General features: G+C 41.5%; 3 protein-coding genes across 3 annotated transcripts; 2 read left to right on the forward strand and 1 right to left on the reverse strand.

Annotated features, from left to right (window-relative positions):
- Positions 1-9,758: 9,758 nt before the first annotated feature.
- cebpb (CCAAT enhancer binding protein beta) lies at positions 9,759-11,269 on the reverse strand. Its single transcript, XM_075475172.1, has one exon. The coding sequence runs from the start codon at positions 11,088-11,090 to the stop codon at positions 10,191-10,193; it is 900 nt and encodes a 299-aa protein (XP_075331287.1). The 5' UTR covers positions 11,091-11,269; the 3' UTR covers positions 9,759-10,190.
- A 3,489-nt stretch (positions 11,270-14,758) lies between these two features.
- peds1 (plasmanylethanolamine desaturase 1) lies at positions 14,759-17,343 on the forward strand. The gene is made up of 6 exons (XM_075475173.1): positions 14,759-14,986; positions 15,893-16,012; positions 16,106-16,197; positions 16,278-16,422; positions 16,537-16,749; positions 16,866-17,343. Exons 1-6 carry the CDS (start codon positions 14,851-14,853, stop codon positions 16,985-16,987), a joined length of 828 nt encoding a protein of 275 aa, XP_075331288.1. The 5' UTR covers positions 14,759-14,850; the 3' UTR covers positions 16,988-17,343.
- A 5,615-nt stretch (positions 17,344-22,958) lies between these two features.
- Positions 22,959-25,739, forward strand: ube2v1 (ubiquitin-conjugating enzyme E2 variant 1). The gene is made up of 4 exons (XM_075475174.1): positions 22,959-23,059; positions 24,067-24,215; positions 24,618-24,743; positions 25,186-25,739. Exons 1-4 carry the CDS (start codon positions 23,038-23,040, stop codon positions 25,330-25,332), a joined length of 444 nt encoding a protein of 147 aa, XP_075331289.1. The 5' UTR covers positions 22,959-23,037; the 3' UTR covers positions 25,333-25,739.

Raw genomic sequence — 25,739 nt, forward strand, 5'->3', positions numbered from 1 at the left:
AATTCTTAATAAAATGCCGGACAAGACCTCAATGTTATGCAAGCCTTAAGCTTGCTTGCTGAATCAATGAATTGTCATGAGACTTTGGCAAATATTTATATGGATCAAATATGTTTAATATCAACACTGACTATCTTTCTTTAAAGTGTTGCAGAAAACGTGTTAAACTGCCTTCTAAGATGCAGGGTAGCGTGTGATGCTAAAAATGACCACCAGGTGGCACTGTGGGATTAATGTTCGCGTCTGTGAATTAAGAGGCTTTGGCCCACTGTTTCCTGTTTTCTCCATTGTACATGGACACCTGGGTTTACACATCAGTTTATATTGTATTAACGGTGTATTAGAGCTAAGAGCATTCCTCTATTAGTTCAACATTCACTGCCCAAATTTTGTATACATACAGTATATATTTTGAGTTGTTTTTCTGCCTTTGCAACAGATGAAATCTCAGCACCCGACCGTGCAACAATTGTACCAGTTTTTTATGTTTTTCAGATTTAAAGGGGATACTGAGACTGGATACCACACAAATTTCTCTCTTTTAATTCAATAGCTCACTTCAGAAAATGTCCTTTACCTTGAAAAACCTGGACTTTAAATTCCAATATTTATTCTGGACACTCTCAATCAGCCATCACTGATAAACACTTTTTTTGTTTGTATACCGTGTCCAAACTATTTCATTAAACACGGCTTTAGAGGGTTTGTGTTTATTTTAGAGTAAAGACTAACATTGACAGGCAGTGAGCTCTAAAAGAAAGACGGACATGTCCAGAGACACACGCATTGCTTGAAGAAACTTCACCACACGGGTGTAGTACAGATGATTTGGCAACAGTCTTGGCTAGAGCTTCCTGTTTGGGAAATAAGAAGGAGGCACTGGTACGTGCTGTACAAGAATGTGACTTAAGCAGTGTGAGTAATAGCACTCCCAGCCAACGTTCTGCTGATGTCAAAACTACCAGCAAGACAGAACATGCTGCTTTAGGAAAACTACATTCAAGGTGTAACCAGGAGCCGGAAGTCCCTTCAAAGCCACAGTTTCTTGTGAAACTTATGAAGTGACGGAGTCGTCATGACTCATGTTGCCTGCGGTAAAAAGAATTGTCATTTTGTAAATGGGAACATATTAAGTGAGGATATGTCAGTTCAAATGTATGTATGTCATCTTAGCAGGTCACCACAAATAAATGGTTGACTTTGGTGAGAATTTTGGAATAAAAGGACATTTTGGAAGACAAAAGTGGTTTGAATGAATTTCAAAAGAGAAATGGGAGAGAGTTACTCGACAGTCCCTCTTAACTCAGACTAAGCTTGCACAGTGCTGAGTCCACATTCACAGTCAGCCAAAAAGGACATCTGCCCTGCTGACTCTTCCAGCGTGTGTCCTCAGTTTAGTTATTAACCTGGAACTTCCCAATAGCTGTCCTCAGTGTGGGTGGGTGGGACCATCATTGCCTGTAAGCCTCATTCGTAGCCTGCAGATGATTTTCAGAGGGAGGCCTGCAGGGATCAGGAAATTCCTGAATGTGAGGAGCGCCAGGTCTTTCCAAGTGTGACTCTGCAAAGTCTGAGTCAACACATGCTGCAGTGCTGTACAATGGATGCTCAATGAAACTGAGTTTGTTGACGCATTGCCAAGTATACCGTGTCTCTTCATGCTCTTTTCAACACTTCAAAAAGCCAGTGGTGAGAGTTAGCTGTCAGTATCAACCAGATGAAACGTAATCAGTGCATTTACTCAGGTTTAATGCTTTTTTTGTTGGTTCGGAGGCAAATCTGATTGCCGTTATTTTTCAGATTCACACTTGGTATAAAATCTGAAGTTTGTAAAATCACACATTTACAGGTGTAGTTTTGGGAGTTACACTTACTTTCTTTATTGCAAGACTTGGATAAGAACACTGCTGTGATATCAGTTCAAAGGTACCAGCGTGTATTAAGCTCACTGATTAACATGTTATATCCTCCCTAAGTGTCTCAACTAGACATTGTCCTGTGAGTTAGATTGAAAAGGTTGACAGACCTATCATGTCTGCACAGACTGATTGTCGTAATTGATACGACCAGAACAATAGTGAGCTGCAGTGTTTAACCAATGAATAAAGCCAGGCTCACAGTTTCCCATTGTTTCCAATCTTTGTGTGCAGTTTTCTTCCCTTTAAGATTAAACCAGGGATCTGTAACTTTTTTGTTTACGACCTCTCAATAAGAAGCCCCTGAAAACGTGTCTAATTGAGACCTCTCACTGATAAAAGAGACTGATAATTGGAGGGTCAGCAGTTTGAACCCAAGTTACCTCAGTCCATGTGCTTATCTGTGTGTAGAGAAATGCGCTCAATTTATTGAATAAAAGGGGTTGCATGAATGAGTCAACATGACAAGTAAAGTGAGAGCACTGGGCTAAGCTGTATATAGTAGTCTGCAGTAGCTCCACACTGACCAGCCACAGCTATTAAATGCTACCTTGGCATAAAAAGCATCAAAACTGACACTAATAAAGCGATGAGGTTTCAGTCACAGGGTGCATTTTTCTGCAAAACAAGCAGCTTGATTATTTTTGACTCGAATGGAAAAGCACGGTGCTGCTGCCTCTCCGTCGGAGGCTGATGTCTTTGGTTGAGACATTCACTCGTGAGCAGTTCCTGTTCCTGTTCCTGTCTCTGACTTGGTTGCTGCTGTTCAGGACCAACCGTCACACAAAGACGCACGCACATCGCTGTGACATATACCATCGACTGTCATAAACTAAGGTCATGCATGTAGGTCAAAGCGTAAATACTGAGAGTTTGGAGCTGGTGCTTCCCCTCTCAATGCTCCCGCATCCTCTCGCTGTACACTGCTCAGACTGATGACGTCGACATATAGTCCACATGTAAACAAAGCTGGGCGGCCCAGCTAACCGCAGATGTCATCACTGTGTTTTTTTGGTTTATTGTTGATGTTTTCCTTAAAGCAGAGATAGAATAGGGCAACTAATTGTTGTATATTATGTAATAACTTGAAATTGCTAATGCACCATTAAAAAATTAGTGGTGGTGACAAACACACACACACTAATCCAATGTTTGTTTCAAAAAAAGTTGGCAATCAGATGAAGGGTAAATTGTGTTGAACGTGAGGATGGGCACATAGTTAAACCTGTGTGGGTGTGAATATTTTCATTGTTGCCATCCGCATTCAACACACCCTACTTCCTGTTGAGTAATCTGAACAAGTCAAAGCCTACACATTGCTAAGTACGATCATATTGAGCTGCTGTCTGTGATTTCACGAGTGTAAAACTGAAAATGTACGGTATCGTTTTTTTTTATATTTTCTGTTACAGTAAGCCAGATGCAAGCGTGTCATTTAAAAAATATTCTTCCACAGGCTGTTACATCGAGTCAAGATCGGAGAAGATCAGTCTTCCCAAAGTCTTATCTCTCTCTTACTGGTTTAAATTTATAACTCGGGAGGGGTTACCAATTTGAAATTTCTCTTGTTATTTTTGTACAGCAGCCAACAGTATATTTTGGTCCAATGGATGAAAGAGTAAAAATGGATAAAAATGTACAGCAGCTGCCCTTCTTATGCTTGACAGTTGGAGATAGCATTTCTTGAAAGTGTTCAGTACAGCGGAGGATAGATTTTCACTTCCATAATAATCACAATATTCAAGGCCTGGTTGTCAAAATAAAACAGGATGTTGGTTTAACTCCACAGCGGTGTCTGGTAATCTAGGAAAGTTTTGGAGCAGAGCTTTGAGGAACAGAGTACTGGAATGAACTTTCAATATTGATAAAACTTTGACACCTTGAAAGACTTGTGGGAAGGTTTCTTCTCTTTTCATGTAATAGGTGGCAGAGTAAAGAAAAAACCTGAAGGTTGATTATTTTCTGCAGTTGGAGGCAGTTTGCTGCCGCAGCTGAGGACCAGCTGTCCCCTCAGTTGAGGAGGGTCACTGCAAATCTCCTTTGTCCAATTATTTAAAAGAAAAAAAAAAAGGCTCTGCTTGATTTTACTATTTTTATGTATGTTTTTAAAATGTGCTTCTTCACACCTGTGCTCAACTACATCTCAGAAATAACTATACAGAAACTACTATACCTAGTAAAACTATATAATAGATAAAAGTACCTTACAGCACATAAAGTCATCATTTTGGGAGGATGTCAATCAAAACATTTTTAAAAAACGAATACGTCCCACTAAGTGTATCTGAATTATGAATCCTATACTCCATCAGACACAATCTAATACTATTAAATACTATTTTTAATTATATTTGGATATTCCTGCATGTCACATTAGTATTAGTAAGTAACCTATGCGAGAATGTCTTCTACCACCTCCTTCTTATTTCAATGAATGTCATCATTTGGTCAAATTACAATGTAGAGCATTTGAAAAGGGAATAGACTTAATTTTCGAGATCCCAAGAATATTCTTTGAGGCCTTCTATGAAATTGTGCAGGATTTCTTCTTTTTTTTCTTCTTTTTTCCAAACACAAGAGGCAGCCATAGCCTCGGGTTTTTAAAATTGCTATGAAATTTTTTCCTACAGCTTTCATGAGCAATTTTACCTTCGGAAAGTGAAGTTTTGTCAGGGTTTATTTGCAAATGCATGTGTAAACTGATTCACGAAACATCCTCAAAGTGTTCTGGAGCTGTTGACCGCTCCCCGTCCTCTCAGATTGAGAATGCATTGAAATAAAACGCCACCCAGACACGAATGTTGCTCTACTAATTAAGCCAGCATTCCTTGTGCAAGGATGGTCTGCTGTTACACAAGACCAGGGCAGTGATACTTGCTGTGTAGTGACCGCAAGTGGCTTCTGCACGTCAGTTTTTGTGTTTTCACAGTCATCTACAGCAAAATAGCAGAAGTGAACCAAGATGTTGAAATCTTGGTTCACTTCAAGACAGCTCATGTTCTGGTTCGTTTACCGTATCTCAGGCTATCTGTCTTCCCGTTACAACCCATGGCCCGGACATCCGGTGTGCCTTTCCCTTACCAAGGGAACTGGAATTAAACAAGCAAAATCACAGAGTTAAAACCATCCACACACTTCTCTGTTTTACATGTGGCAAGAAAGATGACATGGGTGTGGCTACTTCCAATCAACTGTTTGAGTAGTTAGGGTACAGCTTTAACATTAAGATGCAGAGAATTTGGGAATTTTCATCATCTACAATACCTACTATCATTTACAAATTCAGATAATCCAGAAAGTAATTCGATATAATTTACGCACAAGACAGAAAAGCAAAACTACTCGGCCATGATCTTCGGGCCCTCAGCTGAAACTGTACCAAAAACAGACGGGATTGTAGTGGAAGTCACCGCACGGACTCAGGTACCCTTCTAAAAAAGCTTAAAGGGATAGTTTGCCTCTTTTGTAGCTGTGTGACATGAAGCTGTATAACATCCCATATTAGCAATATCATTTAAGAACATTGACTTGCCCCCCGCTGCGTCCTGTGAGCCGAGTTCCAGGCGAGTTTTGGCGCTGACGAAGGTAGTCCGGCTAGTTGGCTGGGGCTAAACAAATAAAGGGTCTTGCTCCTCAAAACAATATGCGTTCAAAAGAGTAATACATTTGCATCACAAAATTGTTGTGCATGAAAAAGTCAGACCTCACATCGCTTGGCGCTATTTTTGCCTCCCTTGATATCAATGCGTCCAGCCAGCTAGCGATAGCGGCACATTTTACGGTGTTTACTGCTCGGAAGCAGGGGAGTGCTCGGTCTGCACTTCGGTCTGTACAGTTTACATTGGACACATTGATATCAAGGGAGGCAAAAATAGCGTCAAGCGATGTGAGGTCTGACTTTTTCATGCACAACGATTTTGTGATGCAAATGTATTACTCTTTTGAACCCATATTGTTTTGAGAAGCAAGACGCTTTCTTTGTTTAGCCCCAGCCAACAAGCCGGACTACCTTCGTCAGCGCCAAAACTCGCCTGGAACTCGGCTCACAGTACGCAGCGGGGGGCAAGTCAATGTTCTTAAATGATATTGCTAATATGGGATGTCATACAGCTTCATGTCAAAAGAGACAAACTTTCCCTTTAAGTTAAAAGTTAAAAGTCTACAATGCAACAAAAAAATTTTTTTTCCCAGAAATGCCTTGCTTATTTCAGCAAGAGAACGCCAAAGAGCATTGTATCAAAACATCTGACTCAGTGAGGGAGCTAAGTTGGCCTGGCTGCGGTCCAGACCCGTCATCCACTGAACACACTGACAGCTTTAAGAATACAAAACACAACAAAGTAGTATCGAACAACGAGGAGTGGTTCATTCCTATATCAAGCAAGTAACAGAAAGGATTTTGCCCACAAAAACTACAGTAGTAAGTCTCCTAAGCTCACAGCCGAGTGTTGATATATAAAAAAAAGAAGGTCATGCAGCCCAGAAGAAAACATACCCCGATCCCAACTTTGGGCAATTTAATTTCTCAGTTTCAGAATTTGACAGGATCAGCATTTGGACATCATTGTATTCTGTTTTGTATTAAAATTGTGCGCTTTCTTTTTTTTCTTTTTCTTTTTTTTAGAAATAAGGCTGCTATTATAAATGGATAAACTGTTTTTACGATGATGTCAAACTCCAACCATGAAGATGTAAACAAACACCTTTTAAATAATCTTCAGCTCGTACATTTCTGTTCAGTATCTAATACTCCTTACAGGACTATAAAATGACTCAACTGATCAACTGAGAGTAAAGGAAAGCTTCTCAAAAGAGGAAGTTGTTATTTAGCTTGGTCAGTGAGGCAACATTATGAAATTTCCTGCACAACCTTACCGATTCAAAGATGAAGGATCCTGGAAGGTGGAGCAAACAACACAACTGGTCACCCGTTTTTCAAACTTTGAAACGTAAACATCCAAAAGTTGACTCCTAAATGACAAATGACTTGACAAAATTTCATCTGAATATGTGGCACTAAAGGACAAACGACCCTGGGAAAGAAAAAAAAAAAGCCAGCAGGTCGTCCGTGGTGTGAAAGGACAAAAATGATCAGACATAAAACACCTGGGAAAAGTGTCAGTTAACACACTCTCAATGAAAATATAACTGAGAGTTAAATGTTTGATGATTAATAATATATGTGGACATGACTTCTGTAGCAATGAAAAATAAAACAGTAAGAGTGGACGGTGGCATTGTCATTGTGCAAGAGACTGCTGTATAACCGGTTGGAAATGTTACACCGCACGATGAGAGCGATCGTTTCATAGTGGATCCAAACCATACCAGCAACAATGCCATCCATCATACCAGAGAGATCCTCTAACTGTATGGGTCAAGGGTTCAGGATCCTCCTTTAATTTGTCACCAATCTACAGTTTTACTCCAAATATATCAACATAACTAACAGAAAATAGTACATTTGTACCATGTTATCATCGACAGGTGTTGCGATGTGTTTTGTAACTGAATAACAAAGTTAATCATGACGGGTAACATGAGGCAATTGCCCTTTCCACATCTGTCAAACAGTGAAATATTGCAAAGCACCATCCTGGCACAGCACATAACAAAGCATCATATAGATTAATCTGTTGATTACTTTTTAATGGGTCGTTTTGTTTTTTTTTCTGTGTTTTTCACAGAGTTTGAAGCAAATCTTCTGTCATCAAAAAATCAAAAACATTCAGTTTCTATTCAGCGTAACATTATTTAGAAACACTAAATCTTCATATTTGTGAAGCTGGAAGGAGCCAAGGTTTGACATTTTTTTTGTTTAAAAATGACTGGAAATACATATCCAATATAGTCAGTTAAGGGTTAGATGGCATTTATTTGGACACTGCGTTCCTGAACAACCCAAACAGTGTATTTAGTGTTTTTGAGGAACAATTCCAAACATATTAACATGACTCATAGTCAGAAAAGTTTCTTCCATTTCACAACTAGTACAACATGGACAATCGGATGACAGGTATGCGTGTTTCAGCGTGTGCGTTTGCGTTGCTTTATCGGAGGAGTTTTTCGCAGACCATTTGGAGGGACTCTGATGCAACGAGGAGTTTACCGACAGACACAGCCCATTGCCAGTAAGTTGTGGAAAAGGGGCTGGACTAAACTCTGAAGAAAAGAGGTCATCCTGTGTGGGAATTTCCCTCTGGCCTGTCAGTGTGTGAGCCAGGAGTGGAGAGGGACCACATGTGGGTCCAATAGGAAACGAGGGGTCATCGAAGAAAGAATGTTTGAATGCGCAGAATGTTTGAATGAATCTGAGCCAACACTGACAGCGTCGAGGAGGACTGCGAGCGCAGGAGCTGCGCAATGGAATGTTTTTCCAAAACACTACATGTGATTGTGTAAATTTCTCAAATCTATTTTTGAAGACTGCTAAAAATGACACAAAATATTTGCTACATTTTGCACCCAGTAAGCCTAAAGCCAGGCCACAAATTCTTACATCTATTGCCATGCTCACAGAGGATAAAAATGTCTTAGTTAAATGTGGGTGTAGCATTCTTTTGGTGGTGATGTGTTGGAAAGGGAGGATGTTGCACAACTGTTTAAAACTAAACACTTCATCATTGAGAGTGTTGAAACATCCAAAATGTCATCCCTCACAGCACAAACAGCATAACACTGTTTCCATGCATCATTAAAAGGAGCATAACGTGACTTTTCACTGACATTGTGGTAAGCCTGTGATGCCTGACTTGGAAAAATATTTCCCCACCCCGAATTGTAACCATCACCTGCAAATCACACCATGTTCGCTTGGTTTATCTCCTCTGTCTGGAGTTTGCTTGCTCGTGACAGATACGATTCATGCAGCTCACACAGTGATACGCAGTCCGAGGGCTTGGTAAATTCCACTGCGAAACCATTTGTCTACTTATCTATTGTGTCTGGTGTAACACACTTTGTCACTCCTATGTTGAACTGGTGAATTTTCTGCTGGCGGTTTTCCACTTGACGGTTAAACAAGGTTTACTAAGGATTAACACACGTCTCGCCTGTGCTCACTCCCAGCCAGGCGTCGGCTGTTCGAGCGTGACCTCAGTAGTGTGATGAGGTTAGTTGCTGATTAATTTTCAGTGCAACCTTGAACCCCTCTCCGGGCCAGTGGACCCAGCAGACTATTGACAGAGCCCTGTGCTAAAGATAAAGCTAACATTTCAGTGCTGCGTGCAGAGCGGCAGTCTTTTTTGCTGTTCTCAGCAGTATCATTTCACCATAAAATTGGTTGGGTTTATTTCAGGATCTGAGGACTTTGTGTCTCCTCATTAAGTAAACACGCTGGCGAAATTTGGGTTGGTGTTCAGACTAACTCAATAGTGGTGTGAGGAGTCTGCTTCTTGCTCTTGTTTTGGTATAAACAATTTGATTCCCTCTTTTTTTTTTAAAAAAAAGAAGAAATTTCTATAATTGTGTAACTGGACTGCTGAAACCTGGATGCCATTTTTTTTTCTATTTGGACACACAATAAAATCATGGAAATAAATAAACTGTGATCAGTGACAATGTTGAAATATCTGTAGCCTGACTAATTTATTTCAATCCTTCAGTTCTGATATGAAACGATCAAATTCCTGCAGTGTGTTTTGTTTATTTTACCAAAGTGACCTGAATTTAAAGAGTGCTAATTTGCCTCGTTGCTGTGCTGATTCCTTATCTGCAATATGTTGTTTCTGAAAAATATGGTAACACACTGCATACGATGACTGTGAATATAAGGCAAGAATAACGCCCATATCTGTCTGCACCTGCTTCAAAAGGAGGGAAATGAAGAAAAAACAAGTGAAATTGTTTAAACAAAGTATAAATCTATTTAATTCAATAAAATATCAAGTACAATTAAAGCATTTCACCTCTGAATATTAAATTATTAGACTTATTTCATTCATTGCCAACACTATTACAAAGAGTTGCATCATTTCACTGCAGCACAACTCTTCCCTTGACAGCCACTGCTGCAGATACACAAAATGTAGAAATTCACTGGTATGTATGTAAAACCTGCACAGAAATACTGCATACACCAACATTACATCAGAGAATAAAGCTAAGGTGACATGTGAAGAGTCGTGAATGGTTGCGCAATCCATGCACCCACTTGTTCAGTCCCATTCAAAGTGTCCTTGTAAACTGGTGGTCGCTGTCTTCACCTGTGAAGCGTCCCGTTTTCAGCACAGTGGATCACCTCCTGCTCTTAAAGTCCATCAGCAGCGGAGGTGTCTAACATTGTCCGGTGGCAGAGAGCAGGTTGCGCAGGGTGGCCAGCTCTCTGGACAGCTGCTCCACGCGCTTCTGTAAACGATCGTTCTCTGCGGCCAGTTCCAGCACTTTGTGTTGCGTCTCCAAGTTGCGCATTTTGGCTTTGTCCCTGCTCTTCCTCACGGCGAGGTTGTTCCTCTCCCGCCTCTGTCTGTACTCTTCACTGTCCTTGTCCAGGCGTTTCTTTGCTTTCCCGCCGGACGTTTTGCCGCCGTGCGACGGTGACCTGCCTTTACCTGACGGGGTAGGTGTGCCGGGCGGGCTGGAGCAGGTCGAGGACGCGCTAGAGATGTTTCCCAGACTGCCACTGGTGGACTGGTAATGAAGATAGGACCTCATGTCGAACCCAGATGACCCGTTCTCCATTTTTGTGTCTTCTTGACTGTCGTCTCTCTCCGCAGCGGCAGCAGCAGCAGCAGCGGCGGCGGCAGCAGCTCTGTAGCGGATCCCGGCGAGTTCAGGGCTGAGCACGCTGTCCACACGGGTCTCCTGCAGCTCGGTGTAACCCAGCGCGTAGGGCTCCCTGGGGTCCCTCAAGTTGTCGCACTGGCTCGTCTCCAGCTCGTTGAGCAACGAGTAGTTCTTGTAGTTCTGCAAAGCTGCGACTCTTTTGATCTTGCTCTCCGCCAGAAAATCGGAGAAAACGTCCCCCTGCTGCTGAGTCTGCGGCGCCAGCTGCGGACAGTGCAAAGCTGAATCCAGGTAAACGCTGAAGTCGATCGCTCTCTCCCGCTCTTCGATGCCCAGCTCCGTCATCGAGTCGCCGAGCCTCCAATAAGAGTTGCCGCCGATGGGACTGATAATGCTGTCTCTGTTGTGGATAGCAAAGCTGCCCTCCTCGTACAAGCCGGCCACTTCCATGGATCTTAACACCCGCCGGATTGCAGGGCTGAGGTGAGACGCCCTGAGTGCTTGAGGTTCAGCTGGTTGAGTTGTGAAACGGGTCGGAATGTGTTGAGTTTAAATCTCCTGTGTCACTGCCTGTGGTAACACGCAGCAACTGCTTCGCAAGAGCTCATGGATTGGGAGGAATTGACAGATCTTCCTGTCTCGGGGGGTTTTATTAAGAACACGGGGGCGGGGTTAAACCTCTCTGGGCAGGTGTGTCACGTGCAGCGCGGGGCCGACCGTACAACCTGTTCCCCTCCAGAAGACCTTCCCCACATTCAACTATTTCCAACACACTAAAAGATTGAACTCGAGCATTTCTCCCCCGCCTTTTTTCTCAAAAAGACGTGTATGGTATTGTAGGCTAAATAATAAATAAATAAATAAATATATACCAAAAATAAAAAAACAACAAAGTTGTCCTACAGCTACAGCAGCAGGATGAAAAACAACGTCCCGTAGCCTTACAGGGTTGAACTGGTTTACTGTAAAATGAAACTGGAGTGAAACGCAAATAAAAAGTGAAAATATGAACCAACATCATCGCGGTGGTCATAAAACATGGTTCTGGGTTAAGGCTCCTTGGTGCGTGCTGAACGCGCGCCCTCTGCCGTTCCGGCACATCTCATGAATTCCACAGTAATGGAAAAATTTCGCGACAACATGTTTACCATTTTCACTTCATACGTAATAATCTTGTAACAGTGACACTCATGAAAGCAGCCCTACAGAGCTGGGACCCCACAACTTCCACAAGCTGCGTGAAACCACGAAACGTCTCTGCTGTGGTGTGACGGAGCTCAGCAAGCGATGCCTCACTCCAATACTGTATAAAGGTCAGAGTGGGTGTTCTGTGAAATTCAGTCTGTCTAGTTCATGTCTGAAATTATTACAAATAAGAGTCTTCAAAGATTTCTGTGATTGTCAATTTTCTCCCACAGCATGGCATTTAAATAAATAGCCACAATAGTCCCAGGCATAGCTGTGTCACTTAGAACACGACACAGTGATATGCCTTGATTGTAAATACCCCCCCCCCAAAAAAAAACAAAAAAAACAAAAAAAAAAACAGGTCTTTGTGCCACATGTAGCCTACTTAATAGGAGAGTTTCACGAGACCAAGTGAAAACAGAATGTTAATAACTTTGCCTTCAGCTCTAGTTACAGGCAGCACAAAAACAGGAGTTCTGAATCTAATCACCTTCCTCTACAGGTCAATATCACAGAGTTGCATTTACAAGGCGCTTCACGATCTAAGGAGGATGCATACGTCTCTGCCTCTATGACTTATATTCAGGACAGAGAACTACAGAAAGGCATAACCAAACTTCCAGCGCAGATGACAAAAACATTAAGTCATACTGCCCCCTAGCGTTGAGCATCAAGACTCCATCTTGTCCTACGTTGAGATCTGCTTCAACTCAGGCCAAAAGCACTTTTCTGTTTGGTAATCCAAACATCCCTTGCTTTCCCAGGAGGCATACGCTTATACACATTCACTTGTGATTTACTTTTCAAGGCATTTTTCGTTTTTTTTTTTGTTCACAGTAACCAAAAATGGCGACTTCCCGTATTAGACACCCACCCCCTTAGCTGGATTTACACGTTAAGAGGTCCCAGGAAAAGAGTTTGCCGACGGGCCTCCTCTGAAAAACAGATGCAAATGTTTACTTCTGCCTCCAAGCTTCAAGTAAAGCGACATGAAAAAAAACAAAAAACAGCTTCTTTATAGACACAAAACACTAACCAGTGCTGTTGCAACACACAGTGAACACATAGGACTGTTAGGACAAAGAGTCAAATAAAAAAGTAAAATACACAACATTTACTTGTAAGAAATCTGGCAGAGTTGGGCTTTAAGGTGTTTGAATAGAAAAACTCGAGCACATGTGTCAGTTTAGTGTCTGCTGAGCAGCACCATGTAAAGTGTATGCACTGAAAGTAAACAACCTTAATAATAAAAAAAACCCAAAACAATTAATATCCCACCTACTAACATGATATGAATAATTTAGTTTTGTTGAATACTCAGTGCAGCATGGTTGTCTTTTCCTACATCCTTAGGAAATACTCCAACCATCTTACCTTTACGTCCTGATGTTTTAAGGTGTGGTCAAGAAAAAGTGCTTAGGTGAAGACTAAAGAAGTTGATACATTTGACTACTGGGTCCCTTCTAAAAGTCAACGAAGGATCCCTAACGGTTTCCGCTTCTAGGATGTCACTCCATCAGATCTCCGAGGACTGTTCTGATGTCAAGGATCCTTCAAAGGACTCGGGCCTTCGTTCTGTGAAATTATTTTTATTCATAACTGCCCTAAACCATTAGGGTTTTTATCTTTGTAATGTATTTAGTCACAGAGCAGAGAAGTAGAAATCGCAAATATTAATCACTGTTAGGGAGCCAGTTAACAGCTACCAGTTATGTAACAGTAACGTCAGTTTTTTCCACTGCTCTGTGTGTGTGGATGATGAGGGGACCAATCATTGTGACCTTTGCCCGCGAGTTAAGACAGTTCTCTTATGTGTTTTTTTTCTTCTTATCCAAGGAAGGACTCTTAACCTAAGAAGAACGTGATCCGGACATATCCTTAACTTTGAAAAACACTCTTGGAGTTTTCATTATCCAATGCAGTCCAAAACATGGTGGTGCTTCCGTCGTGCATCAAGAGATCTAATTTCGTACCATAAACATGTACATGTTCGCTGGTATGACAATAAAGAATCCTTGAATCCTTAAAGAGACGCACTGAATGGATCAAAAGACTGATGTTTAAGAGTGAGAGAACCTAAGTACAAGAAACATCCATAAACAGTCATTGTTGCCAAAGGTTTTACAACCAAAAGTTAGTGAAGGGTAGAACTTTGTGTCCAAAAAGCATCTCTGTTTATAATTCATATTTAAATTTTGTTCCTTCCTGTGCTTGTTCTATTCCCTCTAAATGCATTAATAAAATTGCTGATTACATTTTTGTTCATTTGTATTCCATCACAAGTTATGCACCCCATGCCTACAATAATCAAGAGGTTTCATGTTGAGGTTTTGCCATTTTTATCTCAAGAGTCCCTGTTTGCTGCTTTACGACTGGAGGAGCTACTGTAAACTGTTCAAACCGGGGCAGAAATAGCAGCAACAAAGTGACTCAGCAGTTCCACAGAAATGGTGATGTTAAGGTTGTTAGCATTAGTCACTCACGCAAGTATAGCGACAATAGAAAAAATATAAATGTTTTTTTTTTTTACTGAATTTAGAAAGGAAATGTTTGTCTGGCTTAAAAAGTTAACTTTTCATTTATACTGGGAAGGGGGGCTTTTTTAATCGTTATCTGCAGTGAAATATCACTGCAGATAACGTCTCAGCTGACTTTATGCTGTGAACCATTCCCAAAATTGGGGTTGGAGTATCACAAAATCGGCCAGGTGACATATGTCGCTCACACCTGTTCCGTTCTTTCAAGGGTTTGTTTCGTATCCCAACAGCTCCATCTACCGTTCAGGGCGGCCAAGAGACACGAGGGGTGGGGCCAGAGCCTTCTGTCTCACCCTCCTCCCAATTGGCCTCGCCGATCTTTCTCGAACCGTTCTTCCCCGGTGTTGATTGGCTGTCGCGCTCAGCGACTTACATTTGATTGGTGGAAAGCGTTACACTTTCTGTGGGCTGAGAAGCTGACGATTCCGTTGGTTCCTGGCTCTGAGTAGAAGAAGTATTGAAGGGGCCGGGCCCACGGCTGAGAAATGGCGAGTACGGCAAACGAGAATGGGTGTGGGGTGGCAACAGAGACGACACAGCCGCAGGGACCGGGCCGGGGTGCGGCCAGATGGGGTCCACAACACGCCGGTGCCCGAGAACTGGCCAATTTGTACTCGCCAGGTGAGTCGATCCTCTCAGCAGCTCTGTTTTTTGTGGGGTTGGTTCTGCCGGTTCAAGTGTCCATGAGTGGTGTGACATAACGACAGGCTTTAGTTAGTTGGCAAAAAACTAACCAAAAAGGCAACTAATTCAGCAATCAAAAGCACAAGACTGTTTTTAGCTGCTATGATCTAATGTCACCGAACAATCAGATCAGTGGCAGTCGTGGTCTTTTTTTTGTTGTCACAATGCTGTGGTTACACAATAGGAATCATGTGAGACTGGTGGAGTTTGTGTTGGAGTTGCTGCGCTGCTTTGACATTTCGAACATCGGGCAGAGGTTAGAAGAATCCACTGCACGTTTTTCAGGCTCAAATGCCTCATCTGCTCATGGAGCTGTTGTCACATTTTCTGACGGGGTTGCTCCCAAGTCAACCCAAAGACTGCAACTCCAGGAACAAAGCGTCACCGAGAGCTCATGTTAGAATTTTTCATTCAGAACTCACACTATTCATTTGCATTCACAAAGTGTAAGGCCCACCTGCTCTTTGTACAAATACTAGATGGTTTTCTGACTGATTTGATTGTGAGGTGAGCAGTCCTTTTCCTTTTGTCTTTTTTTTTTTAAAGCAATTGAAATGGTAGATTAATTTTAATTGTAAGATGCAGACAGGAATTCCAAGCCCATCATTTCATCACAGTCATGTAACATGTGCAGAGCAGAGGAATGTTGCCTCACTGGGAGTCAGTGTTTTGAAGAGCAGCTTGATAAGGTCATGAACCTTCAGACATGTTATTTTTGGATTGCATGACATCATACTATGTTCTGGTAATGTGGACTGGAGGTGTAGCTTTACTGGTAACCTTCTCAGAAAAGTTTCCCGATCCTTCCTTATCCATGTGTCCTTTTTTTTCTTTTCCCGTAAGGCAAAAGATGTCAAGAATGGATAAGCGTCATCCTCTGCTTCTCTCTCATGGCCTTCAACTTCATTCACCTTCTTGCCAATTTCCATTTTGGACATTTTTGGTCCATCTTGTTGGGCATTGGTAAGCACTGAATTCAGTACTATGAATTGTCTTGGTGTTATATTGTCAGTATTTGTGTCGGTCTTATTCTGTGGCACTTCAACTTCTTTTCAGTGGCAGGAATACTCACTGCTGACTTTGCGTCAGGACTGGTTCACTGGGGGGCCGATACGTGGGGATCGGTGGATCTGCCAATCTTTGGAAGAGTATGTTTTTCAACTCCAAAAACACTTTTATGGAAAGGGACCCACCCCCCTAAATCACCTCATATTTTTTTGTGCTGCAGGCCTTTATACGTCCGTTCAGAGAGCACCACATCGACCCGACGGCCATCACCCGTCACGACTTCATCGAGACCAACGGTGACAACTGCATGCTGACCATAGTCCCTCTAGCAAACATGGCCTTCAACTTTCTCACCCTCTCCCCTGGTGAGTTTTGAAAATGCTGTAAACTGATCTAACCTGTTGCTTCAGAAATAATCAGTGAGAGAAAAGCGCAGCAAACGGATGACTAATGTTCTTTCTGTCTTCCTTTAACTGCAGCGGAGATCTACCATAACTACCCCTGGTACTGCTTCTTGTTTGCATTGGCCATCTTTGTGACTCTTACCAACCAGATTCACAAGTGGTCGCACACGTACTTCGGCCTTCCTCGCTGGGTGGTGTTCCTACAGGATTGCCACATCATCCTTCCCCGCAAGCACCACCGCATCCATCACGTTTCGCCTCACGAGACGTACTTCTGCATCACCACAGGTTCGCCATCGGTCCTCGGGGGATTGCAGATAACACTGCAGTGTTTTAAAGATGTTGTCGGGATGAGAGTGGAGCAAGTTTGATACTGAGCTTTTCTTTCTTCCCCACCTCTCTAGGTTGGCTGAATTACCCTCTGGAGAAGCTGGCTTTCTGGAGAAACTTGGAGGATCTCATCCAGGGCGTGACGGGAGAGAAGCCCAGGGCGGACGACCTGAAATGGGCTAAAAAAGTGAAGTAACTCTGCAGGCTAACTTCACCCTACCTCAGAAGACTCCGGCTCTGTCCGGTCTCCTTGCCCCCCTCCTTTTTTTTCTTTTCTTTTTTCTTTCTTTCTTTTGTCTCACCTTAAACTGTAATCCACAGGATGAAAAACTAACAGTTTCTGATGCCATAGCTTTAAGTCTTGCACATTTTTTTGTCTGTTTGCAAAAGGAGGGCTTTGTCGATGGAATGTTTTCGCAACTCATTATTCCCGGAGATAAGATTTCCAAACTGCAATATATCCTTTGTATTTCTAACACAACTCAACACTTTTTGAGTTTTTTTGCTAATGCATTTGCAATCACTTTTAAACAAAGATCCGAAATAGCAGTAAAGAGTGTTCTCGACATACAAGTAATAAAATTGGATTAAGGCCATGAATAATAGTAGGGATATAGGGATGTTTGGATGCTTTACCAGTGTTGATAGCTCAAGATCAAACAGATTGATAACTGTTACATTTTTATTGTCTAATTGCACATTTGGGCACAGCTCTGCACCCCTTTTTATACTTTTATAAGGTAGGCGATGAGAATTTATGTTTAAAAATGAGATTTTTGTTCCTCAAAATGAGCAAATTCCCATGTTTGTCTCTAAATCGCAGCCATATTTAATAGTGTCATCATGGGTAAGTCAATCTGAGATGGTTGAAAACCGGAAGAATCGGCACTAAATCATGAAGAATGAATCGATAAATAATTTGATAATACGGATTTAAATTTGTCATTTTGGCATAATATCTGTGCCGGCATCGATGCTCGGCCATTAGAACATCTGGGCGCATACACATTCATATCGCCGTTGCATCCGACGCCATTGAGCAGTCTCTTCAGACCATCATGTGTCCTTTGTGAGAAGCACTTCTACTTTATACTAGCTGTTTTGTCAAGCTGCCTTACACACCGCAGATGCAGTACTCGTGTGTCTCTTGTTTCGTTTTGCAGTGGTGATTCTGTCATTCTTGGCCTTGTGTCTCCTTTGATCACACACAGATGCTCCAAAGTTATGTGCCAGCTGTGTGTAACATTGCTATTTCTTTGTTCTTATGAGAAGGGGCTGCCAGCTTCGTGGTATCTGTGACGAGCAGACTTCGTGATGTTTTAAGGGCTTCAGTGAAAGCTGCTGAAAAAGAAATGTCCTCACTCCTATAGATGGGATTAATTGGCTGAAGGCTTTTTAATAAAAAAAAAAAAAAAAAAAGAAATGCTTTTGTTAGTAATTTGTAAATGTATTGTACAGCTAGTAACTATGCAGTGTAATAAGAGGCCCTTAAATATATATATGTCTTAACTCATCTGGTTAGGTTAAATGCCTTTCTTTTTCTAATAGTTTACACATATATGCTAAGTTCGATAACTGGAGCTAAAAAAAATAGCTGCTTAGTAAAACTGCATGTTAGAATTGATTTGACTTATTAAGGTGTCCCTTGCAGAGATGTAAGAATGCGTGCGAGCATGCATGCAGCATGTCGGCTTGTGCAAACCATACACTGGGTCACCAGCGTTCCTTTGCGTAAAGCAGACACTTAATAGAAGAGACTGTTCAACAAAGGACCCCAACTTTGACCAAATGGTCCCAGGTTTGAACCACCAAAATGCTATCTTCATTCCAAAGAAATCCTGGCACAGGGTTTCAGGTTTAAACCGGAGAAGCGAACCAAGGCTGTTTAGTTGGCTTGACCAGATTAAAGGCTTACGCTTCTGGTGTTTTAAAGTTAACAGTGCAATGATGGTAATAGTTAGTTTTACAGCCAAAGTTCAGTTTTATGTGATGTAATGTTCCAGTTTTTGAATCCTTCATACTTGATCATGTACGGTTATTCACCATAGGTCAACAGCTGGTCAATAGGTCTACACTGCAGATTGCATAGTGCTTGTAGAGTATTGTGAGAGGCAGTTTAGTGTGTGCTTGGTGGTGTTATATAAGCTGGTAAACGGATGGTGTTATGTGTGGCCGCCACACACAATCTGTGGAGGTTCTTCTCATGTAGCTCTTCTTGTTCAGCATTAGGAAAAGTGTTGTTTAGGTGCATTTTGAAATAAGGAATTTTGGTCTTTGCGCTGCTGGATGTTTTGGCGCTTCAGTAAATTGCTTTGTGTTATCTCAGAAAGATGAAGAAAATTTTTATGGATGTTTTTTTTTTTTTGCTTTTGTTTATCACCAACATGGAACAATAGCTATATGATAATTGAAGAAAATACAGGACATGACACACGTTAATTAGTTCGAGAGATTGGCAAAACTGACAACTTTGCATTGAAGATATTTGATGAGCTCCGAGAAACCAAACCATATTAACTTGTTTTAAGTGCTATTTGTGGGTGTTGTGGTGGTTTCTCTGGTCATAGATCTAACACAGATACATTTATTTTCCAGAATGGATTAGAACGGTTTAAATTGTTTAATGAGAGCTTATAGGAAAAGTACACTCAATTTGTAAGGTAAAGGGTATATTTTTTTTTTTTCAAGAGAATTTTCATATGTAATCACTCAGCAATGTCAGATTGTGTCAGTCAAAGCAGTCAATTAACTTAGGCGCCATCAGTTGTATTGCAGCCATAAATCGGCATGGTTAAACTCTGCCCCTTGTTATTACGGTAGAATTTGTGATTTTTAACTGTGTTTGGCTTTTCTGCTTTGATACACTGAGCTTTTATTGGTAGCTTTAAAAGCTATTTTGTGATCGTGAGGGGTTAACTAAACATTTTCCCACAATTTTTGTGAAGACAGTGAGGGCAGTTGTTGTGGTACGTTTTGACGTGCTGGGTTAAAAATCACTCATGTAATGATCCTTGGACTTTTAATTAAATTGCCTTATGCTTCCCCTATTGATTTACAGCAAATCTCGCCAACAGCGTAGGAAAACAGTTTATTAACTTACTGAAATTGCCCTTAATGTGACTCCCACTATTTCTGAGGCAAGACCCACATGGATGTTTGTCATTGGTAATGTTTGCTGGTGGTGATGGAGTTTAGATATCAGAATAATGCCTTGATGCCTTTTTGTTGTCTTCCATTTAGGAGGCTTACAATGTATATATTAAACTGTATTTATAAATAAACTAATAAACAGCTATCTGTGGTTTTTTTTGTCTTTTTTTGTTTGTTTGCTTAGAAATATCAGCTACATGTTCTTTTTACTCGATGTCATCTTTCTCTGCCTGAACGATCCAACTTCTGACATTGGGTAAATAAATTAATGGATGATAATCGGATATAAAAACATTAGTTGGAACATACTATTTACAGCCATCCATCCATCCGTTTTCTGTACCCGCCCAATCAAATTTAGGGCCACTGGGGCGGGAAATTCATGGCATCCTTTCTATTACTGTGACTATCACCAACCTCAGAAACATTGCCAAAGTCCGCCCCATACTCACTCTCCCTGATTCCAAAAAACTTGTCCACGCCTTTGTCTCCTCCAGGCTGGACTACTGCAATGCACTCCTCATCGGGATCCCCAGCAAGAATATCCAGCAGCTGCAGTTCTTGGACCCCTTCTGTTCACCCTATAAATGCTGCCTCTGGGTCAAATTCTGAAGAACTCTAAAGTCAACTACCACAGCTATGCAGATGACACACAGATATATCTCGCACTGTCTCCAGATGACTGCAGTCCTATAGAGTCATTGTGCGACTGCTTAGAGCAAGTCAAAAAGTGGATGAACCAAAATTTCCTTCAGTTAAATCAAGAAAAAACTGAGGTCATTGTGTTTGGCAACAAAGAGAAGAGGTTTGCTGTCAGTAAACATCTTGAGTCACTGTCTCTAGAAACTAAAGACCAAGTCCGGAACCTCGGCGTGCTGATAGACTCAGACCTGACCTTCAACAATCATATCAAATCAGTCACCAAAACAGCCTTTTATCAACTTAAGAACATATCCAGAATGAAGGGTTTCATGTCCCAAACAGTTCAGGAGAAGCTGATTCATGCTTTCATCTCCAACAGACTTGACTACTGTAACGGTCTTCTGACTGGACTCCCCCAAAAGAGTCTCAAACAGCTGCAGCTCATTCAGAACGCTGCAGCCCGAGTTTTAACCAGAACAAAGAGATCACATCACATCACCCCAGTTCTCAAGTCTTTACATTGGCTCCCGGTCAGATACAGAATAGATTTTAAAGTTCTGCTGCTCGTCTACAAATCATGGAATGGTTTAGGTCCAGACTACATGAATGACATGCTAGCAGAGTATAAACCCATTAGAGCTCTGAGATCTGCTGACTCAGGTCAGATAGTGGAGCCCAGAGTTCAAACTAGACACGGTGAAGCAGCTTTTAGCTGTTATGGTGCACACAACTGGAACAAACTACCAGCAGAACTGAAATCAGCCAACTGTAAGCACTTTTAAATCCAGGTTAAAAACATTTCTCTTTCGGTAATGGTTGAGTTTATATTTTTTTTCCCCTCTTTTTTGATTGCTTTAATTTTTATTCTATTTTTAATTTTTTTCTTTAAATTGCTTGTTTTTATGCTGCTTTATGCTGTTCTTTTAAATACCTTGTCTTTATGTAAAGCACATTGAGTTGCCTGTGGTATGAAATGCGCTATATAAATAAAGATGCCTTGCCTTGCCTTGCCTATATCCAGAACTGTGCTGCCAGGATCCTGATGGGGGTGCGGAAGTACCACCACATCACACCCATCCTCAAATCCCTCCATTGGCTTCCTGCCCAGTACAGGATTGAATTCAAGATTTCCTTTCTGTCCCACATTTTTAGAAAAGCCTTTAGCTTAACTGAAACTTTATCTTAAAATTATTTTTGTTTGTTTATTTGTTTTGTTTTTTAAATGCTAGTTTGTAGCACTCTGAGGTCATTAAGTTGATGTAAAGTGCTTTATAAATAAAATACATTATTATTATTAGTTTCAGAAGTGACTGTAGAATTTATATTTGTTGAGATAGTTTCTGTCCTGTTGAGCTCTCTGAACTAACAACAGAAGCTTCATCTAAAAAATTTTGATCAATAAATATTAATATATGATGGGATTTGTGTGATTCTTCTGAGCAGGGATCACGTGTCAAATCAAACCACTTCTACTGTGCATGACTTGTCTGTTAATGTGACTGCAGCAGTGCACACTTGTGCCAGGTTGAAAGAGATATGCATAGATCTGGGTCATATTTACATCTCAAAATGTCACGGAAAAGCACCATGGGGGTAATTCACTCATGACACCTTCAGTTGGCATCAGATTAATGGAAGGCAGTGCATATGTGAAGGGCTTTAGACCCTGTCCCTTTCAGACTGTTTAAGGATGTTTTTCCATTAACTAAAACTTTCATATTAAATTCGATTAAATCTAACGCAGTTATAAACCTATATCAAATGTCCCCTTCTAAAATTCTCATTAAAAAAATGTTGCTAACCAACTTTACACTCATCAGTTGGACCACAGTATCAGAGTCGGTAACTTAAAGAAACAGAACAAACTGATAAAGAAAGCCTCTTCTGTGCTGGGGACTACTCTGGAATCCCTAGAGCTGATTGTGCAAAGAAGAATGCGTCACAAGCTGCTAAATGTCCCGGACAACACTGCAAATTCTGTATACAGCATACCAGTTAAACAATGGAGTGTGTTCAGTCAGAGGCTCCCTCAGCTCTGCTGCAACAAAGGTCATACAGGAGGTCATTCCGCCCACACCAATAGCCCTGCATAATGACTGTTTACAATGACAAATGTTTTTATTATTTTCTTTTTATACTGCACCACTATAATTTCCCTGTGGGGACTAAAAGAGTATCATTCCATCCAGTTCATTTCGACAAATAAACGGAGCTGAAATTTAGTTAAACAAGACTTGTATCTATACGCCTCACAATTCAACATGTTTGTTACAGCTATGAACAGTTCGTCATGTGCAGCAACTGCTTCTCTCAGTTCTACTTCGAATAGACATGTATTGCTGTTTTTGGGACGCAACAAAGGGAGCGATGCTTTGCGTTCCTCCTCGCGCACGCAGCGCTGGCCACAACGACCCAAAAAAAAGAACGTGCGCGCTCCCGCTGTGTAGCGACAAGATGGCGGTCGCCGCCGGATCAGGTAAATGTTTGAGACATATTAATCAGCTGTAGAAACTGCTATTCAATAAGCGAATCGGGGATTTTTTGTGATATGGTGATTAAGTTTAACACTGATATTATTTTTATTGCGACGCGCTTGCTTTATGAAAAGGTAGAAGCAAAAGCAGAACTGGAGAGAATGAATAGGAAGCGACACCGTCAGCTAAGCTAACGCAAGTTAAGTAAAAAAAAAAAAGAAAAAAAAAAAGACAACGAGATGCTGCATAACAGGCGACAGAATTTCGCGCAGTTTAATGGGCGTGGGGCCATTTAGCTCCAGTCATTCACAAAAACAGGACACGGTTTAACTTGTCGGCTTTCATTTAAACATGTAATTCAGAATGGTGTCGCTGGTGAACCACAACATCGCCACCCCTGCTATAATGTTAGCTTATTTGCATTATTGGGTTATTTACAGAGGCTGTAAAAATAAAATGTAAAAAAAAGGAAAAACGCTGGCGTTTTTCAGACGTTTTCAGCAGCTGCTCGTTTGCTCGCGTTCAGACTTCCTGCATGGCTGTTTAACGTCAACAATGACTGTACGTTTTCTGCGGCTCTGACTCCCAGTTAATCAGGGGAAATGACAGGGAGGTCTGGGGATGCCGGTGAGGTGGATCGCTGCGCCAGCTGGAAGTGTGGCTGTGTTAGTTTGGAGGGCCTTTTTTTTTTTTTCCCCACTGCAGAGGCCAAATGATGCAGCATCGTCACAGCCAGAGGACACGAGTAACACCTGCCATTAGCTGCTTAAAAAGCTGCTGAACAAAGGCGTTTCTTCACGCCCTCTTGTAGAGAGAGGGAGAGTGCGTGCGTGCGTCTGAAAGACTCATAGCTTCATCATTGCAAGTCACTGCTCCTCTAAATGATTTTCCAAACTGACTTTTTTATTTATTTATCTTTTATTTTGATGACAACTGATTACACTCCCTGTGTCTTAAGGTGTGGCTGTGTGAGAGTGACTTCACGTTTGTGTTGTTTGTCCAAAAACAGGCGTTAAAGTCCCTCGCAATTTCCGGCTCCTGGAGGAGTTGGAAGAAGGTCAGAAAGGTGTGGGAGATGGAACAGTGAGCTGGGGTCTGGAGGATGACGAGGACATGACTTTAACACGGTGGAGAGGGGTGATCCTTGGCCCTCCCCGGGTTAGTGGTGCCATTTTAACGCTTCAACAAGAGCGGTGCTGTAAGCCTTTAAGAGGCTAAGCCAATAGGTTAATGGACTGTTATGTGACTGAAAGGGCTCAAGTTTATCGTGTCAGTCAGCAGATCACGCCCTGCATGTGATGACAATGAACACACACTGCCTTTCTTCAAAAGATTTTCTCACTTTCTGTGGACAAATGTCTCTTCTCTTCAAGAACTTAAACCAACATATTAACAATTTCTATGTAATCAACTAAAAACACCTGCAATTGGGTTGATTTTATTATTATTATTATTTTTTTAATCCCCCATGTATTTCCTCTTGGTATTATTGCATCTAATGACCACTGTGTGCCATGATTTGATATTTGGTTCACTGCCCTCTCACCTCTCTGCCCACAGACGAGCTATGAAAACAGGATGTACAATCTGAAGGTGGAATGTGGGCCAGGTTACCCAGAGTCGCCACCGTTTGTCAGATTTGTGACGAAGATAAACTTGAATGGCGTGCACACATCTAACGGTGTGGTATGTACATCTTCCAAACAGGTTAAGGTTCCAGCAAGATAACCCAAGTTTGATTTTCTTGTTTTGAAGAGTATATGCATTACTTGGACGTATATACTAGTCATGTTGGCCTACATTAGAGCAGCATGTGTTAAAAAAAGAAAAGGGTTTGCTTTCTTTGCATGACATGTTTGTTCTCTAGACTGGTCGGTCCAGATAAACAGGTTCCTGTAAACCAAATTAGCTTTAGGTTAAAGATGGCAAAATGTTAGATAACTGAAGTCAGATTTGGGCTGAAATTAAGCTTGACTAACTCTAAAAGCATTTAGGTGCTTTTTTAAAAACACAAAAGACTATTTCTATTGTTTTTCTTGTACAGAAGTTGTCCAAATGCACTAAACGTGAGATTATGAGCTCACAGGGAATAACCCAACATCCATCTGTGTGTCCCTCTGCCCTAAAGGTTGACATGCACGCAGTGACTGCGCTGGCCAAGTGGCAGAACTCCTACAGTATCCGGATGGTGCTGCTGGAGCTGCGAAGGCTCATGACCTGCAAGGAAAACATGAAGCTTCCCCAGCCGCCTGAGGGCCAGATCTACAGCAACTGAGCTTCTGCTACTTTTGCCTCTTTCTTCCTCTCTTCTTTCCCCAATTTCCTGTCTTTCTGTTTAGCTTTCACTCCCCCCACCTACCCCCGTCACCCACCATATGACATTCCACCTCCTGCCAGCACACACACACAGCAGAAGACAAAAGCAGATACATTTAGACATAGATGCACACACATACCTACGCACACAAACTCATCCATTAAAGTCATTCCAGGCCCTCGCCCTCCTCCCTCTTCCATCACTGGAGCTCTGGGTGGACTCGACTCGTCAGTTCACACCGGAGATGATCATTTGAATACTGTACATCTTACTAATCTTTTTTTTTTTTAATTATTATTATTGTTTGTTTAAAAAAAAAAAAAAATGCAGATTGTACAATAACATAAATGATCTTATTGAGTGTT

Source organism: Odontesthes bonariensis, chromosome 10 (assembly GCF_027942865.1).
Source record: "Odontesthes bonariensis isolate fOdoBon6 chromosome 10, fOdoBon6.hap1, whole genome shotgun sequence".
Lineage (NCBI taxonomy): Eukaryota > Metazoa > Chordata > Actinopteri > Atheriniformes > Atherinopsidae > Odontesthes > Odontesthes bonariensis.